The sequence below is a fragment of the Meleagris gallopavo genome, chromosome 1, assembly GCF_905368555.1.
Source record: "Meleagris gallopavo chromosome 1, MGAL_WU_HG_1.1, whole genome shotgun sequence".
In the NCBI taxonomy this organism is placed as follows: domain Eukaryota; kingdom Metazoa; phylum Chordata; class Aves; order Galliformes; family Phasianidae; genus Meleagris; species Meleagris gallopavo.
This window is the reverse complement of record NC_139404.1, coordinates 32,977,384-33,002,328: the sequence shown is the minus strand read 5'-3', so window position 1 is coordinate 33,002,328 and position 24,945 is coordinate 32,977,384. Positions and strand designations below refer to the sequence as shown.

Below are 24,945 nucleotides of genomic sequence, written 5' to 3'. Positions count from 1 at the left end.
AGCATCAGGGAGCTCTGGCTGACTACGTGCTGGTGCTCTGGGCTAACATGATAATGCAATCCCCAAATGTCTGGCTAAAGTCACAGACCTTTGGATGCAGCAGCACAGGCTTTCCTCATACGATCTGTGGCCTTTTGTTCAGTCTACAGGATGTCAGGGTAAACACGGCCCACTGTATTTGCTGAGAGACAATGGCACAAAGCAGGCAACTGAAGCAAACTCCACATTTGAGGAGTAGCTCAGTGTAAGCTTTCAACAGCTTAAGTATCTGCAGTTCTTACATGGTCCATTCATGAAAAGCTTATAGACAGGCCTGTATCAAAGTTGCTGTATGCTTGCGGGTGAAAATTAGCAGTCTCCACATGTGCGGACTAACCTGTACTTCAGCTTAAAAGCATGTCTTGTGTCTGCACATAGCAGTTTATTGCCAGCTTTCTGGAAGTTGAGCTTCTGGCAAGATAATTGAAGTGTTGCTCCTGATGAACATCCTGCTCTGTACTGTTGGGTGTGAATGCAAGTGCTGAGCAGGAGCATCTCCTGACCATGCAGTGTCCTTGTAAAAGCCAGGGTTTGGTAAACAAGGGATTTGACCTCTTCTCCTTCTTGTAAATGATCCAGACTCCCTACCTTGTTTTCAGTGCAGTGGTTTTACAGAGCTCTGCTAATTCAGCCTACATCTATTGTCACCTGCTGCCCTCTGGTTTCTGTTCTCTGAAGGGGAACATGAGCGTGTAGGGGTTATCTTCTTCCAAATCTTATTTCTGTGGATGGATTTGTAAATTTTCTGACAATAAACAACAACTCAGCATTAATTTTCACTAAACAAAAATGTTAAGGAAGAACAGGGAAGATCAGAGAGGCTTGCTGCCCTTCTAAATCTCTCAGAGCAGTGTGCTGACCAACAGTCTCACCTTATGCATCATCCTGTAGTATAAACACAGTCTAATAGGCATAAAAGGAATAGGAAGGAAGGAGATCTTTTATGTAGTCTTCTGAACCAATTGTTTGAAGCAGTTAAGAAAGGCAGCTCAGCATTCAAGCTGTGGGTGATTTTTTTCCTTTCTTCTTGGCAGGGCTTGTTTTGATCACCTACCCTTAGCAAAGAACTGCATACGTTAATTAGGAACAAAATGTCATCTCACTAGAACAAAATGTCATCTCACTAGAAAACCACCTGCCATGTGGAAAGTTGTGCCGTGAAACAACGTCTACAGTGAGAATGCAAATTTAGTTGTCTTGAAAATAGAAGCAGAGGGAGAGCTGGTGCAGTCAAATCACTTCAGCATGTCAGCCGAGGCATGGTGTAGCAGTGCCACCATGTTCGCTGTGTCCACTAGCCCAGCCTTTCTCATCCTTCTCAACAGCTGCTGGCCTCCTGCTTACTTGAACCCTGTGCTCATGAAATGAGGTATGAAAACATCTCTAAAGTGTAAGCTCCTTCTGCAAACACCGCTACGGCTGGAGCTTTGCCTTGCACGGCTGTGCTGCGGGTATGGGCCTGCCAGCCCTGTGCTGCAGGGGAGCCAGGGGCACGGCCTGGGGTGCTGCCATCCGCGGGCCTGGGCTGCAGGGCAAATGCACTGAGGTGTGTCACGGTGAGATGACATGTTATATCCTGTCATGGTTTCAAGAGGAGCTTTAATTGCTGAAGAAGACTCGAGATGAAGAATATTTGTAAGGTGAGGAAATTTAACAGATTAGTCAGTTCAAGTCAGGCTCATCAGTTGAGGCTCATAGCCACCAATTACAGAAGATGGTTTAAAATAAAAACACAAATAAAAGCATCGTTAAATATACTGTCACTAGGATTCAAGAAAAAGCTTCTGAGCATTGTTCCTATCAGAAAGATGAAATCCTTTTTCTTCCACTTCAGCATGAATTTACTCTCCCTCCCACAAAGGTCCTTTCAGAAGCCTTGCTGAGCACGAATCAATTCTGAATGCGCTTCAGTCCTATCTTAAATCTCCCTTCCTTTATTCTTTTATCAACATACTCCTGGTTATTCCAAAGTAGCTTAACTCTGGTGTTTTGTAGAAATCTCTGCTTTCGTTCTTTTTCCTGTGACAGGATTAAAATAAGAATGCCTGAGGACATACAGTTGATGAGAAATCTAGGATAGGGTATTTTTAGAAGAGCCAAGGCACTGTTTCCTATGGCGAAGAGACTGAGGAATACACCAAGCAGTGTAATTGTATTTTTTTTTTTAAAGAAGGGTTCAAAAGTTACATGCAAATGAGTACCATTTGGCATTTTGATTAACTCATCTGAGAGATATGATCCATGTTTTGCCTGCAAAATAAAAACAGTTACTTTGCTAACCTTTCAAGTTCCTTTTGATATTTCATGTGCAACAGTGAATCTCATGTACTACTGATTTCATGATGTTGTATAAAATCTGGGAATCTCAGTGCCAAACCAGAATGAAAACTAGTTCATCTTCACAATGCTGAACCTACAAGATACTAATCTCTTTTTTTTTTTTTTTCCAAGGGCTGGTCTCCTGTATTATGCAGAGCATAAGATTTCAGGAACTAATGGCTGCTTTGGGTCCTCATACAGTAAAGAATATTTTCTTTCAGAACAAAGTCCAATTTGTTCTGGTATTTCCAGTATTTTTAGGTATTTCCAGAACTAAGCCATATTCCTCCCCACCCTTAAAAAATACCAAGAACAAAAGCGAAAACCTTGACTGAGTTGTTTCTGTGGGTAATTACCAAATCTGCAGCACTGGCTGAGGTTCAGCAAGCACTGAAACATGATCAGCATGATGTAAACAATGATGGCTTCTTTTGTCACAAAGTGCATTCTTCTCTCCTTCAATATATTTTTTTTCCAAGACTAGAAAGCCCCAACATTGGATGCAGTATTATGCTGGTTAGCGCAGTATCATCTGTAATAATAGTTTCAAGAGCATTCCATTCTGGCTTTATGAGTCTCATTCTTAAATCACTCATATTGAGATTCCTTACAGTAATGCTATTCTTTTTTCCCCCTACATGTTACAGACAGCTGTTTATGCTCTGGTTGTTGTGTTTACTAAAGTGATACGATACTCTGTGGCAAATACCAACTTGTGAGTCTCTGTCTGTACAGAGCACTCATCCATATGTAACCATGGCAATCTATTTTCAAGCTGTTAGTGGCTCAGAAAGCTGGTGATATGTTTGACACTATTTCCTTCTTGCTGTCTCTGTATTTCTTAAGCAAGCCATAAGCTATGGCTTTAATAGCCTCATTGACAGAATCACCAAGCAAGACAGAATTTATGTTCTTAAAGGAACCTTGTAGCTTCTCCTGCTGATCTCACAGCATAGACAATCAGTTCCTTTCTTTTCTTCGTATTCCTTGATATATGGACCAGAGCTGGGAATTGCTAACAGGGTTGGTCAAGATAGAGTAAGTGACAGACCTCATGAGCTCACGTGGTGAACTCTATAGCCAGTGCTCAGCTTCAGGGTTTAGTTTAATCTAACTCAATAGTCAGATACAAAGATTAATCTTGAGCATTACTGAGCCACCCAGTAGGTCTGCTCCATTTAGTCTCATCGGGTTACTCCACTGTATATACAAGTTGTTATCTGTGAGAGCTTTCAGCAATAAGCAGCTTGAATTAATTGTGTAAATAGGCATTAGATAAATAAGGATTGCATCAAAATATGCACTGAAAGAGGATTTCCATAGAAAGGGGAAAAAAAAGCACTGTTTAAAAAAAAAAAAAAAAAGATGCTTTATGAAAACTGGCCTGGCTACACTCCCACTCCATTCTTTTAACTAATCATTGTGGAAATACCCTATTTGCAGATTTTGGTGGAAAAAGGAACCCACACCATCTGCACTTCATTATTCCTAATTGCTATCAGCCTGTAACTGCTGAAAAATATCTCTTCTTTCTTTTCATACCAATTGGAAAAACCTGTAAGCCAGTACCCTAGTAGTTGGAGAGACTCCCCCAGAAAAGGATAGTACAACACTGTGAGCACTTTCATAAAAAACAAAAACCACACACACATGTATATAAAATTATCATTATAAATCCTATTCATAAAACAGTTCTGAAAATACCCTTCGTGTACTAGTGAGGTTCAGTAGCAGGCCCTTTATCTGACCTAAGAACTAATAGGGTCAACTTTCATTTGCCTTCTTTAGAACTATGAAGGCAGAGAACAACTTGCCCAACATTTTGCTGAGTGCTCTTAATACTGTGGGCCTGTGCCTTGTTAGCTTCTCAGGGGTTAAATATCAGTAAATGCAACTATCAAAGGGAAATTACTGGACTAAACTTGAGTAAGTAGTTCTAGCCGCCTGCTGCTTTGAGGAAGGCATTGTGCTCATCAAAAAGTAAGGTGCAAATTCAGTCCTTTTTTAAGTGTCTGCATGATCTTACTGGAGCGTAATGATACGGCCAGTCATAGCTGCTCAAAGCAGCCCAGGGAAAATCTAAAAGACAAAACAGGATACAAGTGCTTTGTGCATATCCATTACCACTGCTGTCTACAGACAAGTTACTGTCAGCGTAAGATACCAGATGTGAGAGAGAGAATAAATGTATTACCAGTATGGAGATAGAGGATATGTTGCTAGATAGAAGCTCATGCTTCACTGGGTGACCTGAGGAGTTGCAGAGAGCTGACTAAAGGAAAGTTGGAGAAATAACTGTAACTATGCAGTTCCAAACTGCCAGATGTTACATGCAGTGCTCTTCTACAGTGCTGCAGTTCGTTGCTGGGCAATTAAGTGGCTGAAACAGTTTTTACAGTTCCCACGCTGAAGTGAGGTCTATGGAAGTGATGTGCATTCATTCTAAGTCTCGGAATCAAAATTGTTTCCTTCAGCATCGCTATCCCTGTGAATACTGAAAGGTTTCATGCTGGGATGATTCAAAATGAAGGTGGGCCAACTCCACACTGACACCTCCGGCATTTATTCGTCTGGGAGCTAGAACACACAGGTTCAAGTTCTCACAAGTGGAGAAGGGAACCAAGCCCAATTCTTACATGTGCTAGGGAAGCACTCTCCCCCCACATGGCATGAAACAACAGGCACAATCCACTCCTGCTTACACACTGCTCTCTGAAGAGAACAGTTTGCCTTTTCTTTTTGATGGGTCCAGCCTAAGAGGTGTGCATCAGGCATGCTGCAGACATGTAGTGGGCCCCGAGGGAAAAACACAGCAGAACACAGTCTGAGAAGAGGTGTTTGGCTGAAGATAAGCTTGAAGTCATTCATCCCCGACCTGACCAGGGATTCTATCAGAGCTGGAGGAGCAAAGTGGGAGGGGTTTCCTCTGATGGAAGTGTGGGTGCTCTGGAACATATAGCAAGCTTTTGGCTGAGGGAGTATACACTCAATGGGGGAATAGGGAAGAGACTGTCCTCCATATCACCTCACAGCACGCTTTGACGATGGAGAAAACAGTACTAAAATGCTCATCACATCAAATCATTATCTAAATCCCTCTGTATTTCACGTTTGTAAATGCTTTATTGAAAATCAACAGCGAAGTGGTCTTTTTTTCCACCACAAATACTGGCAGCAGTTGGTACTGCATATGGGGAGTGCGTGTGGCTGCTGAGGGCCAAAAGAAGGAATCATTTCATGCACCTTTGTGGTGTTTCTCAGCTCACCAGGTGGCAGAGCATCACAGGCTGCATTAAAGTAGTTCAAAGGATCGATCCTTTCAACAGCCAATCTAAGCTCTGTTCAACTGCCCAAAGTCTTACACTGGATGTGAAAATCCTCTGGTGGATTTGGTCCCAGGCAGTTTATGTTGTGAGGAGTGGAAGTCACATCTCAAAAGTCATGAGCCAATATCAAAGGCAATGTCAAACACCATAAACTGTGCAGGTATGTGTAGCTGGATGTGAAGTTTCATTCGGAACAAAGAACATTTCCTCCTCTAAAATGGAAAGCAAAGAGACATTTGAAATTCACCTCTCTCTTCTGCTCCTGGAAGCGCAATCCTTTTCACTCAACCTTTAATACAGTGACAGTCAAAAATCTTGAACAAAAGACTATAAAGGTTTAAGAAACAGGCACTCAGGTGAGGTAATATCCTACAGAGAGGTATTTGGACAGCATACTGTGTGACAGCGAGAGCTTTGCTGAGGCAGAAATTCAGTAAAAGCCTAATTATGTCTATGCTGGGATTGGGTGCCTGCTAGAGAACCTCCACAGGGACAAGAAAATGTTATTTCTACTAAATAGAAGGCAGTTTGCTATAATCTTAAAATAACAGCAGGAAAAGAGGGTCATCTGGGTAAAATCAGTTCAGCTCGTTTTATAGGGCACAGAGAAAGAAAAGAGACGTACATGAAGAAACAATCAGTGTCTGATTAGACAGTGGAAGGAAAGAAAATTGGTACAACTTGGTGTAATTTGCAAATTCCCATGTGCACATTCCCCAGCTGGTTTGCTGTCTTTACTTGTAGCATGAGTCGGGCTGCTCGAGTTTTATGGTAAAACAACCCTGATGCACTGTACAATCATCAGCAAAGCAAGTCTATCACAATTGATAAATTGCTATTAAATGAATAAAGTCAGCCCTCCAGCAACAGAGATATACAATTAAAGGCTGCATACCAGAGAGGACATGTCACTGGCTGTCTTAAATCTCTGCTGGCACTTGAAAGAAGAGCAAAGCACTGTTTAAATCCCTACAGAAATTAATCAGTACGTTCCCACCTCTCTTAGGGGAAACACAGCTGTCCTTGATTCTCTCTTTCCCCCATAGGATTAAAAAAGTGAATCCGTGAGCAGAAGACCACTGGAGTGTGGGGAAATTAAGAGGAAATTACAAAAGGCATCTTTTGTAACAAATGTATGCTTTCACACTTCTTGATGAATAGAGATTTGTAGAGATACGATCCTCTCTTGAGTATGGGACATACTCTTATAAATAACAGTGTTGCTTCTCCTGTAAAATCCCTCCATCATACCAAGGTCCATACATAGCTGCTACATTCCACCACTGCTTCAATTCACACTTTCACACTGCAGACTTAATGTTTAGATAATTTAACTGATCCCAGCACAGTGTGGCTTGGAAGAAATGCCATTTGACAGGAAGTGGAGAGAAAGAGAAAACAAAAATGAATGAGAGGAGAAAAATGATCTCTTTCGTTGCTAAAGCCCCACCCAAGTTGTCTGAACTCTTTGGGATTTTTGAGTTTCTTGGAGCAGAGTTGGTTGATTCTTTTTTTCTACAGCATAGAAATCTTTTTGTATCTCATGCAAAATTTCAAGATTTATATCTTATTCCCAGCTTTCCACAACAAAGGATACCTGCATCATATCATCATGTCACAAAATCATATCCCAGAATAGCTTATGTTGGAGGGGACCTTAAAGCGCACTCAATTCCAGCCCCTTCTTGTGGGCAGGATTGCCACCCACCAGACAGGCTACTCAGGACCCCATCCAGCCTGTGCCAGTGCCTCACCACCCTCTAAGTAAAGAATTTCCACCTAACATCTAACATAAATCTCTCTTATTTTAGTTTAAAGCCATTTCCATTTGTCCTGTCACTATTAGACCATGTAAAAAAGGTCGGTCTGCCTCCTGCTTGTAAGCTCCCTTCAAGTACTAGAAGGCTGCAGTGTCGACTTCCCAGAGCCTTCTCTTCTCCAAGGCCATTTTGCTCAACCTTTCTTCATAGGAGAGGTGCTTCAGCCCTCTGATCATCTTTGTGGCCCTCTTCTGGGCCCACTCTAACAGCTCCACATTCTTCTTATGCTGGAGACCCTGGACCTGGATGCAGTACTTGAGCTGTGACCTCAGAAGGGCAGTGTAGATGGGGACAATCCCCTTCCTGGCGCTGCTGGCCACCCCTCTTTTGATGCAGCCCAGGACACAGCTGGCCTTCCAGGCTGTAAGCACACACTGCTGACTCATATCCAGCTCTTTGTTCATCAGGACCCCCAAGTCCTTCTCAGCAGGGCTACTCTCAAGGAGTTCTTCTTCCAGTCTGTTTTCGTATCTGGGATTGCCTTAGCTCAAGTCCAACATCTTGCACTTGGCTTTGTTAAAATTCTCATGTGCCCACTTTTCAAGCCTGTCCAGGTTTCTTTGGATCGCATCCCTTCTTTCTATTGTGCCAACTGCACCACTCAGCTTGGTGTCATCACAAACTTGCTGAGGGTGCACTTGATCCCATCCTCTACATCTGATAAAGATGCTGAAGAGCACTGGTGTCCCAGGATGGACTCCTGGAGGACACCACTCATGACTGGCCTCCACCTGAACACTCAGCCGTTGACAATAACCCCCTGGCTATGACCATCCAAACAATTCTTTATCCACTAAATAGTCTACCCTTCAAATCCATCTCTCCAATTTAGAGATAAGGATATGGTGCAGGACCATGTCAAACACCTAGCGCCAATCCAAGGACATGACATCAGTTGCTGTGAACAGCATCCCTGTTTTGCTCAGCCCAGCCCCAAGGCTTGAACCTGGGCTCCTCATCTCTAAGAGTATTTTGTGCCTTAGCACTGCAGCAGTCTAACTGCTGATGAGGGTTGTCAGGTGCCATGATCACACAAATACTTAAGTGTTCTAAATGGAACTCGGTATGTCAGGGTGATGGTTGGACTTGATGGTCTTGAAGGTCTTTTCCAACCTAGATGATTCTTTGATTCTAAATAAGCAGACATGGAGGAAAACATTTTAGTCTCCCAGCAAAAATATCAGTTGAGATGGATCTCCTGTCAGTCATGGACAGCAACAGCTGTTATTAAAAAAAAATAATAATAAAATAAAAAATCTGCTACAGAAAGGAGGAAAAAGATTTCACTAACGCACAAACTTTGAATTTTGGGCCCTGAACAAGGCTCCTTAGATATAGCAAACTTCAAAATACAACATTTAACAGCTTTGTACTGTTTGAATAACTTCCTTTGGAAGAATTGGGCTAATTTCAGCCATTCAGAGACTCGTTTTCCTTTGTATGTGGCCACCTGCACAACTTAACTTTTTTGTATGGGCTGTATCCTCATCTGGATCTTAGTGAATGACTCGTTTCTCTTTGAAGCATTTATTTTGCATCTCATATTTTGAAAACATGCATTTTATGGAAGCTGTGTAATACTTGTTTGTTTTTGGAATGCAGCCCAAGCTAAAAAATAATATATTCCTAAAGATTAAAAAAAAATGAAGATCACAGGAATATCACTTAAAAAAGCCAGAAATTATGGATTGTCAGATTGAACTGTGAAAAATATCAAACAGGAGCCATTTTAAACTTATCTTTCTGCCATTAGGCTGGTAAGGGGCTGACTGACAATCTTTGCCCAACCACTTTGCTGATGTGTCGTTCCAGTACTCAGATGCATTTTCTTTTGCAGTTTGAATGAAATGCATCAGAAAAGCTGATGAGCATTTCTTTCAGCCCTTGGAATGCACCTCCTGCCTTTTCAGCTTTTAAGTTCTTTAGAACTAGAACTACATGGAGAGATTCTTAACATTCAAGTGTTCTTCGGATCTGTAGGGAAGATGTGGGAAGTATTTATATTGGCAAGATAAAAGTACAGGCCATTTTACTGGTTTTTATTGAGAGGCCCTGAAGAAATCCCAAAATTTTATCCACTCAAAGAATTTAAGTGTCAAAGATAATCAGAAGCACAACTTCTTGCAAGCTGTTTCCTTATATCAGGATTAGCAGTCGTGGTTTACAGGCTGGTGATTAACAAGAAATCTATGCAATTCTCTGTGACTGTTTAAGCTTCTGGATGGAGAAGAAAGAACAAGAGTGTGGAACTACTGTTGCTTTTGCTGCACAGCATGGCTTTTATAGCATCACTTTTGGACTGATCCCAGGATGGCTCATTGCACAAACAAACTATTTAACTTAGTGGACTCAGAAAGCAAAACCAACACAAAGTCCTGGGATCCAGTGTCAACTGTGTGTCATCCCTTCAGGCACATTTTCATCAGATCAGCTTTATTTCTCTGGCTGATTCATCAAATCCTTTGTGCAGGAGTCACATTATTACATAAACATTGGATTCCTTCTTAGCTATTGGAAAATGGCAGTCCCAACATGCCTTATGGTAGCAGTTTTCCTGGAAGCAAGTTCTGGAGTGCACAGTTGGATTTGGATTTGAAGTAGATTAGTTTCTCCCATCGTTAGTCTTCACAAACATGCCAAAATCAGTATAATCTTTTCTGTTGTCTTTCATTTCCCATTGCAGTAGGAAGAATGCCTGGAAATATTTTGGGACTCCATAGTATGGAAGCTGCTGCCACAGCTGCTGAGTTTGCTCAGCTCCGGAGGTTCTTACTAACTTGGAAAGTTTGCCAGGAAGTAACAGGATTTTATTTCTGTGGTTTTGCACGTGTATTGGTAAGGCTAAGAGAAAAAGTGGTGATACCAGCACTTTCATGCTTAGTAACTCCTACGGCGAAGCCTTCTACAAAACTTTTAGTTGCACCACTCGTATAACTTTCAGTCATTGAAAGACAGTATCTAAAAATACAGAAATACTGAAACATAAATATTGAAACATATGCAACTTTAATGTCCAATGATGGTAAATAATCAGGAGCCTGACTCTGCAAGCCACTGCCTTATCTGCAGGATTATCAACAGCTACAAGGACTGGTAACATTTCTCTGGAAACACATTGCTCTGGAGCTGACCTTTTAAACAGCTTACAGTGTACATTCACAGCTATTCCTAATGGGTTCAGAATTATGTAAGAGAGACAGAAGTACAGTAAATCGTGAGAAGCTAGCTGTTTCCTCTTATAGCAAGGCAATCCAGCTTAATTTGTAAAGACTTCTTCAGTAGGGAATATCTCTGATGATGAAACTGCTAGAGCTACCAATATTCAGCACACAAATCAACACATATGCAAATTACTGCCAACTTGGTCATCTATACAGTATGTGATGTTACAGTCAGCATCCTTGATTTAAGAAAGGCTCGAGAGTGCTCCACACTCACTTTCTGATAGCAGTGGGACATTTGGTTGTGCTCTGCAAAGCCTTACTTCACCATCACAATCTCAAACCAGAGGGCTAATTCCTAAAACAGAACATGCATCTCTCTCACAAGTTTGGCAGTGTAAGAAGTCTCTCTTGGCTTGACCAGGGTTTGCTCTCTTTGCTTCGTTAACGTTAGAAATAAAATGAAAAAACTTCTAGCATTAATTTCTTTTGGACAGAAGGTGAATTTGAATCACAGAATGGCTTGGGTTGGAAGGGTCCTCAAAGATCATCAAGTTTTAACCTCCCTGCCACAGGCAGGGTTGCCAGCCACTAGACCAAGTAGTAAATCAGGGCCCTATCCAACCTAGCCTTAAACTCTTCAGGGACAGGACATCCACAACCTCTCTGGGCAGCCTGTGCTAGTACTTCACCACTTTCAGTAAAAAATTTCCCCCGATATCTATCTAAATCTCCATTCCCTCTTGTCCAATCATTATCCTTGTAAAAAAAAAAAAAGATTTCCTTCACGTTTATAAAGTCCCTTTAAATACTGGAAGGCCGCTATGATGTCTCCGCAGCCTTCTCTTATCCAGGCTGAACAAGCCCAGGTCCTTCGGTCTATCTTCATAGCAGAGGTGCTCCAGCCCTCTGATCATGTTCGTGGCCCTCCATTGGACCCTCTCCAACAGCTCCACATCTTTCCTGAGTTGGGAGCCCCAGACTTGGACGCTGTACTCCAGATGGGGCCTCATAAATGCAGAGCAGAGGGGAACACTCACTTTCCTGTCCCTGCTGGCCACTCCTCTTCTCATGGAATTCAGAATACCATTCGCTTTCCAGGCTGCCAGCACACACTGCTGGTTCATGTTCAGTTTTTCATCAACCAGAACCCCTAAGTCCTTCTCAGCAGGGCTACTCTCAAGCAAGTTCTTCATGACTTGGCTAAACATAGATGAAATGAAAATTACTCCTCTTTGAGCTTCAAGAACATGTGAGTGAGACGCAAAATTCAACTCTGATGCACCTACTGCCCTCCCTTAAGGTGTAATTGCCACGAGTTCAGAAATAAGCTTGCGTATTTACTTAGAAACACGTGAACAGCACTACAGGTGATCGCGTACTGAACTGTTTTTCAAACTTCAACTTGCACACCACTAACATTTTCTAGGAATTACCAACCTTAGATATGAATCTAGGCTGACTCTCCCTCTAAATTGTTTTTTGTAGTCTATGTAAATCGTCCATCAGTGCCTAGGGAACTGTTGATTACAGTCTGAAAAATGCTGCTCTGGATCACTACTCCCCAGTGCTACGGCTTGTAGAGAAAGATTCTAGTAAAGGGAAACTACAGCTTTGACACTTCACTACTGCAGTGAGCACCATTCTCTGGCCTTCTGACTCTGCATACTACTGTGCTGATGGCTACCTTAGATCCTCAGGATGGAAATGTACTGGAAATTTCATCCTGCTCTTCCTCTCAGCAGGGTTCATCAACTCTGTGCTGAATGGTGATAGCTGTATTTATTTCCAGTCTCAGCTGAAAGGAGTACATTTGCGTTGTACTGCAATTGCACAGTGCTTCAGATAGAATAGGAGGGTGACAGTCACAGGAAAAGTATTTTAGACATACAGCTCAGATCATCTGGATTGAGTTTACTTGTCTTCTGAGAACATGTGTTTCTCTAGTTTCTCTACTGACTGCACATGGAATGCTCCCCAAAATCCAGGTGCTCTGAAACATGCATAATTGCAGATCTAGAACAGCCACTGTCAGTGAAGCCAATGATTTTATATGGTTTTCTTTTTTAAAGAGAAAGCATGCAAAAAAACCTGAAAAGAAGCACAGAAATGCTCTCATGACACGCTCCAGAACTAAATAGTATCATTACACTAATGAATATTATTCACCAGTACAGGCTTTTGAACTGCTACATGAGAACGAACTGATATGGCATACCAGCACTCAGACATGAAACTACACCACCCTACATCTGTCAGTGCTGTGATGCAGAAAAACAGTGCAGCCAAACACACAGAAAATAACAGCAAATACTCATTTCTCATGCACAAGAACAATAACAGATCCCTTTCATTACATTTAATGAAATCTGTTTGTTGTATATGTAGCGTCACAAACATGCAGTACTTGTATTCCTGCCATTGTCTGGAGCTGACAAGTTCCAGCAGATTTTTAGTAATCAGATAAATGACATGCAGGTTCATGTTTAAGGCCAAACATTCAGGATATGCAGCTGTAACTGCAGGGAACGAATGCTCTATCAGCAGAGCTTCAGAAAGGTAGTTCCTAAAACTAAAGAGAAATGAAAGACATTTTGGTATCTGACATTAAACGGGAAATAAATTGTGATGAAATACTTCTCTACTTTCACCTGGAAATACATGTTTTTATTCCACAGTGTTTAATCAGCTTTATGACCACTTCCATGGAAATGAAACACATCAATCAAGTAAACAGTTCACATTGTCAAAGTCAGTACGTACCAGGAGATACATTACTGACTGCTAAACCTGGCAATTTTGCTATAGCCATACTTTTTTTTTTTTTAGGTCTCATAATACATCATTCTGAACAATACAGCTTTCCCTTCCTTTTCTTCAGAAACAACTGTTGTTCTCATGCTGGATTTTAGCAAGCTCACATGCTCAAAGATGGTTTCCTTAAAAAAAATTACCACGTCACATATCAACATGGAACGTACAAAAACAGCCATAAAATTGTTGTTATCCTTACAGACTACCATCCCTCTAAATCAGCATCCTCTCTGAAAATTGTCACGGATGGAAGGCCAAACATAGCTCTTGGCTAAGCTAGCCCAAATCTGTTGACTTCAAACAGAATGCACCCACCTTTTGGGATTTTTTTTGTATAAAAGCTTCCTCAGAAGGTTAATGAAATTAAGCTTTCAATCTATTTTAGATTCTTCAGCAGGGAACATTTATCCTTTATCACTGGGCAGAAATGAATTTTCCAAAGTATTAATGAATTTCTGTCTCATCCATGCTTTGAAGTTTTGATACCACTCTATAAGTTTTTTTCTTCTTTGAATTTTTTCTTGTAAGCTCATTTTTTTTTCTTTCTCTAAAACAGCAGGAAGCTCTTTCCAGTTTTTAATAAAGATAAATGGAGCCCCCATGGTTTTTAATAATTGCAATGGAGCACTGTGGTACATTGATGAATTTCTGCAATCACCAAGTGTCATTACATCTTCTATAACAGGCACAGATCCATATGAACAAGCTTCATAAATTCTGTAACATTCTGTATTTATTCCCACTGGGCACAATGTCAGATCACTCTGCAGCAAGGCATCTTGATAGTTTTTGAAACTTTCATTTGTTTCCTGAGGCTGCCACCTAGGAGCGTAAAGAGGTTGAAAATTAACAACTTCCCCACATGCATTACAACGAAAAGCAGAGATATGCTTTAATATCAATTGCTTGGAGAACTGAAAATGTGGATGTAAAAAAAAGCTTTTACTTTTAATCTTAACTATACCTAAACTTTATTGAAAATATCACTGTTAAAACCAGATTACAACACTTTTTAGATACGGTCCTTTTAGTAGCATACAGACGTATAAGGGGCTAATCAAAACTCCCTTTTAAACATTTTGGTATGACTCAGATGATGTATGTCTATTTATTCCACATCTGAGTTCAGAAAGAATAGGAAAACACTCGATGGACTTAGCAATGAATTTTTTTTCACCTGAAATCCTACAAATTAGTGAAGGCTTACTCTTTACATCCCTCTGCTCTATAACGTACAGCAATCTGGTAAGCCTGGTAGTGTGCCTGGAGTGTCTCAGATTGTCTGTGGGATAAGAGTTATGCCACAGATAGTGTTCACCTCCTGATGCTCTTCATCAGGGTAGCAGAGGTCTTGCTAAGCACTGCTCTGCCTACTATCAATCATTTCACTGTTGTTCATATTAAACCCACCCCTGTATGGAAGACAACAAAATACTGCTGCCTTTTTCTTCTGGAAAGATTAAGACACACAAGATTTAAGACAAGTATTTCTTCTTCCATTATAATCAAATGTATGTAAGAAAAAAAATAAGATGTATGTATCCTGCATGTAAAGGCAAGACATTTCTACATATTTAAAACGTTATTAAGCCTTACACAAAGAATTCTAGCAATGTTCTCTTTAATCATGACTTTTACCTTTGCTTGTTCTATTTTTTAACATTTAAGAAAGGACTGGTAGTAATAAAGCAGGCAAAAATTCAGGGTATTTTCAAGAAGCGAATCAATGTCTTACTGTTCTCTGGCTGCAATCCAGCAAAGCTTATCAAGCCCATCCTGCTTCAGAATTTCCATCAGGGTTTCTCTAGAAGAGTTCTTGTAAACTGTTCCTAAAAAATTACAGAGATACGACCTTGGATCGTGTAGCATTGACCAGCTGGGCTCTACAACCGGAAAATTTCTGTAGCTGTAAAGAGAACGTGCACATGAATATACACATTAGACAGTAATATGCTTTATGCTGAAAGAAAATACAATTTGCACCATTTCAAGTTCACTGTAGCATATTCTAAGATTAAAACCACTTTTCTTTTTCAAACCAATCAACATCTCTGTAGCTATAAGCAAGCCAGTACAAGTTTTCTCCTAAAAGTTGGTCTTTTTTTCCCTCTCCTGACCACTCCCTTCTGGAATGTCTCCACAGACTTCTGTCCTGTTTTGACACCACAGAAACTATGCATGCATGCTACAAATACCCTTTAGAAACACACATTTCCAAAAGCAGCTGTTCTCTATTTTACTTCGCAATGATTTAATTTTCATTAATACATTGGTTGTCCAAAAGTAATGCCTCCTATTACTCCAATAGAAACTGTAACAACGAGCAAAGTAACACCTTGATAGAACAAATTCTCAGCCAGAAAACAGTATTTTTCAACATAGGCATCATCATTAGCTGTGCATTTTCACCAGCAATTAACAAAAGCCTGCCTGCCATTACATAAATATCTGCGTGGCCATCCATAAAGTGACTTGTCTTTCATGTCAGTGTTGCCACTGCTGAAATCTGAAATGCACCATCCACTGCCTCAGCATGCTCACACCCACTGGTTGGTCTCCAGAAGCATTCAACAAGCACCAGTGAATGTCAGTGGGTGCTATTATTTCCACATAGAGGAATTTAAGGCCATACCTTTGCTCTATGTGCACTGCCATGTCAGAGTGCCCCTCTGCTGCCATCTGTCACACAGCAACAACATGGAACAGGATATTGGTGGGAAGGTTCAGCCTCTTCTGCTGTACCACCAACATCCACCTCTGATAGCATGGGCCAACATAATAAAACAGGAGACAATACTTTCAGAGCAGCCCTCACAGTTTGGAATATCTACTCTCACTTTCCTCACCTTCCCAGATTTGGATGAAGCAGCCCTTTCCAAGTTCTTCTCCAACCTGATGAACATTAATTCATCTACTCTCACAGAACCATTTTTTTCCCCATGTCAAATATTTTTACAGCATTCTATTTATCTTTCTTTTCCTTCTTCCCTTGGAAAATCTGGCCCATTTACATGCCTTTAACAACAAGTTTTCTAACTGGCTGCAAAGCTCCATCCTGACATCTGATCTCTCTTTCTACATTCAGCTTTACAGCACACGTTACCACTCTGCTGTTTTGTCACCTTAATCTTGACATCTCAAAACTCAACTTCTTTTTGCTCATGAACTCCCAGTATCATCAATTCTCTGACACTATCAAGAATCCAATACTTCAGTGGCACGATGTACAAAGCTACATATACTCTGCAGACTGACTCCATACAGGATGCTAAATTCAAGTAGAACACAAGCTATGAAAATAATCCTGAATTCTTCTGTTCTTCTGTTATCATGATACATAGCTAAAAGACTGTGAACTTTGTTAATAAGGATTAAGGTAGAAAAAGACACATTTAACTGAACCAAACACATATTTACTTCACATACACAGCCTGAGCACTATGTAGAACAAAAAGGTTTTGTGAGTAAGAAGTTAAGCCAGTTTATTCTAACGTGATGCTGGAATGTATTAATTCCAAATGAAAGGTGTATAATTTATTTTTGAGAACCATAATAGGGGTTAAAAAAAAGTATCACCAATAGTACACCATTCTTGTCCTAAACAGACCACAGTTGGAACCTAATTACATTAATACCTTTTAAATCCTTGCGTACATATTACATCAGCAGTTACGATAAGTTTCAAGAGAAAAACTACTGAAGAAAAATAAATAGAAAACTCCACTAGACACAAGAGTTTTTTAGAAGCTAAACCCTCCTCTTCTTTTTCTATGTTATTATTGTAATTGTTAGATGTAATTTTGAAAGATTCCAACGCATCACGTAGAAAATCATTAATAGGACCGTGTTCTACTGTACTCACTTTGGATATCAGCAGTAATATTCCAATTCTATTTCCAGCCCTCATATAGAACAATTAGATTTCAAATGTAAATCTGTGTCTATAGCACTTACGTGGCTACTCCTAAAGGCCACTGGAAAATATCTTCTTCATTTACCAATGCATAGTCGTACGTCACAAAGAGCAGATTTACAAATCCTCCATGTCTTTTCAGGTATGGCTGAATCCATTCGTTGTTGCACTGCTCATTTCCAAGCAGCACAACTGCTACATGCTGTATCTTGTGAGTCTGAAGCAACGTTTGTGCATAATGTAACCACTGAGTGGCGTAAGTGATCTTTGCTTTTTCTCTGCCATTCAGAACCAGCACAACATTCTCAGCTTCCACTGAGAAGTAGCCAGGAACTACAGATGGACCAGTGATGAAGCTGTGAAAAGCAAAATACAAACAGTAAATACTCTTAAGGCAAATTATTGACTATGATCTTCTAAGCGTCCTCATTGCAAGCAAGAGACTTTTTTCTTCAGTAAAGTTAATGCAGTATACCTATGTGAGTGCAACCACTTGTGTTGTTAATATCTATAGTTATAACAAGGAATATAACCACCTTCAGCTTTATTTAGTGGAGGCAAAAAAAAAAAAGATTTAGACTTAAATGGAAATAAACCAGAAGTGCCATCGTGTTTGAACAAAATGTAGGCAAATCAACTTAAAAAAGCAAACACACACACACAAAGGACACACGCTCTGATGATCACTAAAAGTCAAGCTTCTTATTAATTCCAGTAATAACCAATGAATAATGCATTAGAACAAGGAGAGAAAAACTTGTAGAAGCTTACTAAAACAGATGTCTTAATAAGGGACAGCTGGCTGGTCTGGTGTTTGTTTTGCCCTGAAATTTTGGTTATGTTAAAGTAAGCCCAGTAACCAGACTGCATCATCTGATACTGAGCAGAATCTATAAGGCAAGAGATAGCTATCTAAAGGTAAACTCATGCTGCTTGTATGACCACAGGCTTTGATACAGGTCAGGTCGCACAAACGTTTTAGGTATGAAATTGTATTTTTAGATCTATCACAATATATTGAATATTGGAATTGCAGCCATGTAGCAAAATCATTACATCGCCAATCATTAACAAGATGGGAAGTGCAAGTACAAAAGCAGCCCATTATGAAGTGCCACGAAGCAAACCAGTGTTTGCCAGCTCCTGCTCTTCCATCACCTGCTTTGTTAACAGTGTTGACTGATCTCAAAGGATTAGTGATTACACACCATGGGAAGGAGTGGAGGTGAAAAAAGGCTATGTGTTCTGTTTTTTTCCCCTCAGAAATCGATTTAATATTAGTGTTCTCAGTTGAAAAAGAATACTGCATTACTACAGTTTTTTTAAGCACAATTTAATTTAGAATAAACTTTAATTTTAATGAATTGGGAATAAGCATGTGGTATAACTCACAAAATACTAACAGTTCCAATTCAAGCGTGCTTAGTGAGAAGAAAATTCACAGCAAAGCTGTATAGACTGCTTCAATGAAGATACCTGAAGCAGGCTGACCTTTGGTAAGTATATTCTAAACCTGAATTAAGCTGCCATGCTGCTGGTTCAGTGCCTTATTTTGGAGCCAAGAAGACTCATGGTTAGGAATTAAGACTGTTAAAAGATTTAATGTAAATCAGGCCAAGACAAAATCTAAAGTTAAACATACAGTGAGAAAAGACTTCATAGGGCACAAGAACAGTGACAACCTCATCACATTTATAAGAGAACACCCTGAGCATCAGAATGCCTAATACAGAAAATAGGATATGCAGATGATAACTTTGTGAGAAGAGACCCGGGGGAAAAGAGTTTTATCTATGGACAGTGTTTGAGTTGTACAGGAGTAACATGATGTACAGCTGGGGAGACAAGGATGGAAGGAAACATGAATTTTAGCAGCATGACATTGTGCTGGAGGGAGAAAAATCAAGAAAACACCATACTTCAGTAATAAAAACATAGTACTAAGGTTGTGCTATTAACTACCAATCAGAATACAACAGTGGTTAGGAAACATAAAGGAAGTTACAGAAGCTGCAAATTCACTATTCACATAGATTATATCAATACCTCATCAGACTGATATGTGGAGTTTGCATTTTTGGACTCAATAAACTACTCACTTCCAATGAAGTCTTTGTTTTTCCTTACTAGTCTGAAAACTTCTACAAAAAGGCAGTATTTTAGATTTGGTTTTCCAGACCTAGTTGCAAAGGTAACAGCCCCTCTGTAGCAGCAATATAATTAGGTTAAACATTTTAACAGAGGAAAAGATTCCAAATAGGTCCATGATTGGTGAAGGCTTTTAAATATATAAAGAACAAAATATATGAAAAAAATCTATAATAAAGGCAAGTTCAGAACTAGTGGGACCACTTAATGGCAATGGTTTGAAAAACCTACTCAGAGGTAACAAAGCCACAGCAGAGAACATTTCCATATCTACCTCATTCTCTGAAGAGGAAATACAAATCAAAACACATTAAACATGATATCAAGTGAAGAAATTGGAACTGGATGCCTTTCACTTGCGAGTTCTGAAGGAACTCAAACATGAAAACTGCAGAACTGCTGGCCAAGGTCTGTGTAGCTGTCATTATGAAGAGATACTGCGCCTCGTCTGCCAGCATCAGTCCCTTCTACAAAAACAACTTGAGGGGAATCTCAGAGCATGACCTCCCTCTCTGGAAGAACCTACAATGAAGAGTAACATCACCAGATCTGTTAAGGTCACACAGGTGGATAAACTGCTGCAAACATGGCTCCTACAGATAAACGCTGTCTCACTAATGTGACCTGCACCTATGAGAGTGTTAGTAAGAATACAGATAAAAGGGATCTCATAATACCAGTGTATCTGGCTTTTCAAAAAGCTTCACCAAAGGCTATTAAGGAAACTACATTGCCACAAGTGATCTTTGTGAAATCGTGTGTCAGGAAAAGAAAACTCTGCTTACTAATTTTGTTGAATATGCTTTCATTCAGCTATCTGCAATGAATCAAGAAAGATGTCTGCAGTTTGCACAAAGAGGGCAGAAGAACGGGCAGAAGAAAACCGTAGAAGAACAGGGATTATCAGGGACTCAGGGACTAAGACTGGGAAAGCATCTCTGAATGTTAAAATAGACAGTGAGACTCTCAGTGGAACAGAAATTTAGGAATGCTTGTTGTATGATTGGAAGTTTGACGTTCCCATCTCTACAACATCCTTCTGAAAGACAAGAAAAGGATGTGAACTGCTTCTGGCCAAGAAAGCTGATACACTCTGTTCTCCTACTTACTCTAGAAGTGCCAATGTGTAACTTGGCAGCTCCTTCTCCTACTGTTTTTAAGGAAATGTTCCTGAATTTCAGGTAGAATTCAGTACTTCCAGCATCCTTTAAGCAAACTCTTGACTAAAAACTCAGAGCTATTAAAATCTGCACCAAAAATGAATATTCTCCATCATAAAGATATGTATTGGGTGTAGTTATGCAAGTGTGTTCAAGTGATAATTTGGCATTTCTGTCTTCAGATTTGAGACTCCTTAAAAATGTTCGGGTAAACATCTAGCTCCCTCATCCAGTAATTAAATGGAAATAATTTACCTCAGCCAAGCAAAAAATAAGTCAATAATTCCAGAAAATATTTTCACCAGTGAGCAGCCAAGATCATACACTAATTCTTCCTGGCAAAAAGCTACAAAATAACATTTCCAATTCGACTAAGAAGTAGAACTTCACCTACCACATTTCAGAATCCCAATCATTAACATGAGTTATATTTTTGCTATAATTTTCACCAAAAGTTCTTACCAGTTTGCTAAGCTTTAGCCTCTACTATACTGGTTCCTGAATTAAACTTCACATTTTCACAGGATCTAATGCTCAAGTTGAAGACTCTACTATTCCCAACTCCTCTAAACATAATAAGAAGACATTAAAATGCTAATATAGAAGTCCTTCTTTGAAAGATGCATGCAACCAGAGTAACCACGTGAGGTTATTATTCACCTGAAACAAGTAGACCAGAGAGAAAATATGCTTAATCATCCAATCAATGGACTCAGTTACATGCAGCGAATTATTCCGTGTAGACAAGAAAAGCATTGTCTTATAAAATACCCTCACGTCCATACAAAGAAGACTGGGTGTGAGGCACTGGCACAGCTGCCCAGAGGAGCTGTGATGCCCCATCCATGAAGATGTTCAAGGCCAGGTTGGATGGGGCCCTGGGCAGCATGAGCTGGTGGGTGGCAGCCCTGCTCACTGCATGGCATTGGAAGTCAGAGATCTTTAAGGTCCTTTCCAACCCAAGCAAGTCTAGGATTCTATGATTCTTTTACTGCATCTTTACTGAAAGCCTTCAAAAATGGTATTAAAAAGTGAATGATGTAAAACTTTAAGGTGCTAAATTATACAAAATATGCTTGACTACAGTCTTAAAATGTGCACGCTCACAGATCAAAATTCATTTTCAAAACAAGCAGTGCTTCAAGTGTCAAATTCCTTTATAAATAAATTTTCCCTTTGCTTATCAAGTGGTTAACCAAAATGCTGAGTCTAGCAGGTTGTTTTTGTTATTAAAAAAAAGAAATTATGGTTTTGGTGCAATGCTGTTAATGAATGAGCAGATGAAGTCCATTTTCCCTAAATACAAGAGAAACCAAATGGCACAAGACATTTTCTTGCCTCACATCACTTTCAGTCAACTCCCACACTCAAACTTCAGTTTTAACACATTTCTCAGGGCTGGTTCCCTCGACTTGTGAGGTCTCTTTGCTGCCATCTTTCTCAGCATTGTGAGTCTTTTCATACTTTACAGAACAGTTGATGGAATTGCTCCCTAGCTTTTAAATTTTTTATGGTGATGTGTTTGGGCTAGACTTTGCTGTTTTTAGTAAGTATGTTTTTCCAAATGTAACTGTTTCTTGTGATAGTATTAAAAGAGATATTGTGTGCATATTCCTCAGTTATTCATACACCACAAAATTAAAGTACTTCCAACTTGTATTAAAATAATTCCAACTTCGACAGACAAAATTATGTACCTTTGCATCTCACCATGCTCTTTAACAAACTCTGCATTGGAAAGCAAAAATCAATGGTAATTTAGGCTAGTACCTGAAATGTGTTTTTCCTGCTTTTTGGCTTCCTTCCCTCCACTGTGCAGTCACATCAGCTGGCTCAAGATGCCCTCCAAAAATATGCTGCCATAGGTAAAGACCTACATAAAAGATGAAGATATGATGCAAATTTGAATGCATATCTCTACATTACCAGAAAGAAAAAAAGAAGGGAAAAAAAAAAAAAAAGTAGTGTTAGAAAATGAAAAAGAGTAAGTAAGTACTCAGAAAAGAGATGGACGCTGCACCCCCAAATTCTGTAAGACTTGCAATTAGTTAATATAACTTTTTCACACATCGGGGCATTTGAAAAGATTCTTCTGCTGACAAAACATTACTAAATGAAGATATACCACATTAGCACTTCTGTTAACATCTCTTTCTGGCATCCCTAACACTTAAAAACACTTACAAAACACATATTAATCAGTATTCCAATCACAAGCATATTTCTCTTAAGCTTTTGTGAAATACCCAAATTTTATGACAGAATGTATCACCATCTAATACACTGTGTGTTGTGTGCTAAGTAAAAGTTTTAACTAAAGCTGGAAATTCTACATTTCTAAAGAAACTTTAAAAATAACAGAGGGCCATAAAAACGATCGAAGGGATGGAACATGTCCTACAGGGATAGGCTGAGAGAGCTGAGGCTATTCAGCCTGGATAAGAGAAGGCTCCAAGGTGACCTGATAGCAGCCTTTCAGTATCTAAAGGGGAGCTACAGGAAAGAAGGAGATAAGACTCCTCAGCAGGGACCGTGGTAACAGGACAATGGGAAATGGTTTCAAACTTGAAGAAGGGAGTTTTAGGTTGGATTATAAGGAAAAAGTATTTTACAGTGAGGGTAGTGAGGCACTGAAATGGGTTGTCCAGGGAGATGGTGGATGCCTCATCCTTAGAGACATTCAAGGTCAAGCTGGATAGTGCTCTGAGCAACCTGATCTAGCTGTGGGTGTTCACTGCAGGGAAGTTGGCCTAGATGATCTTCAAAGGTCCCTTCCAATTCTGAGGATTCTATGATTCCATAAGAACAAAATGTCTTCAACAGTAGCCAAAGTCCAATTACAGACAGGCAGCTCAACGTCTTCTCAACGACAGAACAATTTCCCAATTCATCAATGGTAGCAGCAGTACACAGAATGGTCTATTTCTCACCGCACAATGCTTTAGTTCATAAAGTGTAAACATGACAAAAATCCTGTTTTAATCAAATAAGACACCTATCTTCTGTTGCACTGCAAGTTATGTGGGATTCATAATGTGATTCTGTTCCTTGGCCATTTGTGTAACTCTTCTTTGACAGATGTGAAAAGCAGCCCTGAAAAGAGCTGACAGAAGTAACTACTTTTATATTGGTATTAATGTAATTCTGGATAACTACCACTTCCTTAATGCTTCCCATTTACAGATATACACACATTTCAACCATGTGTATAATATTTGTACGTATATAAAATTCATTTATTGAAAAGCAGAGGAAAGTGTTCTACCAGAGAAGTTGTGAATAATAATTTTTCATTATATCTGCTTACCAATTGCTGCTTTTCCCCAGATCTGTACTCTGAGACTGGTTTGTTCTAGCTGAGACCTTGCATTTTGTACCAGCTTAAGAATATTTTCGTATCTCTGCTGAGCCGCAACCTGTTCGCTTCTCTCATCAGCTTCCCACGGGTTCCACTCTTCACTTCCCAAAGGAACATGATCGATACCTAGATACCCAAACACACAACTTACACAAAACCCCCACCTTAGACGTATTTATGAAGCGTACACGCGTTGCGGCCGGTACGGAACCCCAAGCGAGACTCCAGCCCGCATCTCATCACGCCCCGCCCCGGCCACAACGGCGGTGGGAAGATGGCGGCTGCCAGCGGAGGCGGGCAGCGGCGGGGTGTGGGCACGGGGGGCTCCTCGGCCCCGCTCTCCCCTCAGGGGCCGCCCCCGCGCCCCTGCCCGTCATCCCGCAATGGGGACGCTGCGGGGCGGGCACTGCCGCTCGCTCACGCCGAGGCCTCTCCGGCGCGGGCCGCCTTTCCCCGGCGCGGTCTGCCGCCGTTCTCACCTCGCTGGCCGCGGCGGTCCCTGTGCGGCGGACGGGAGGCGGCCGGGCGGCGGGGTCGGAGGAAGACGGTGTAGGCCGCGTACAGGGAGAAGAGGCCGTAAGCGACGAGCAGGGCGGAACAGAGCCGCTTGCGAGCGCCCCGCATGCCGCCCGGCGGGGAGAGCGCCGTGAGGCGGCGGCGGGAGGGGCTGCAGGCTCGGCCCGGCGCTCCGTGCGTCCCCGCGTGCCGGGGTTAGTGACAGCGCTGGGCGCGACAAAGGGCAGCCCTGAGGGTTTTATCGCACAGAAAGCTGTAGGCTGACTCAGTTGAATCGTTTTACATAGGAAGTTGAGCCATCAGTCTTTACTAAAGCTCGATGTTACAATTCCTGGGAAGCAACCAGCAACCTGTTTTCTAATGCCACGACC

The 24,945-nt window shown here is 40.7% G+C and overlaps 1 protein-coding gene across 1 annotated transcript; it reads right to left on the bottom strand.

Annotated features, from left to right (window-relative positions):
* Positions 1-9,920: 9,920 nt before the first annotated feature.
* RXYLT1 (ribitol xylosyltransferase 1) lies at positions 9,921-24,739 on the bottom strand. Its single transcript, XM_085220316.1, has 6 exons — positions 24,538-24,739; positions 24,008-24,184; positions 22,471-22,573; positions 17,434-17,748; positions 15,215-15,385; positions 9,921-14,301 (listed from the first exon to the last, which is right to left on the bottom strand). The coding sequence occupies exons 1-6, from the start codon at positions 24,680-24,682 to the stop codon at positions 13,884-13,886; spliced, it is 1,329 nt and encodes a 442-aa protein (XP_085076442.1). The 5' UTR covers positions 24,683-24,739; the 3' UTR covers positions 9,921-13,883.
* Positions 24,740-24,945: the final 206 nt, after the last annotated feature.

Bases quoted from the DNA above. Each gene is read 5' to 3' on its own strand.
- RXYLT1 (XM_085220316.1), bottom strand. From the start codon at position 24,682: ATGCGGGGCGCTCGCAAGCGGCTCTGTTCCGCCCTGCTCGTCGCTTAC. The intron at 22,574-24,007 runs GTAAGCAGATAT...TCTTTTATGTAG, and splicing joins CTGGGGAAAAGCAGCAATTG to GTCTTTACCTATGGCAGCAT. The intron at 17,749-22,470 runs GTACTAGCCTAA...TGCTTTTCACAG, and splicing joins GCAGGAAAAACACATTTCAG to CTTCATCACTGGTCCATCTG.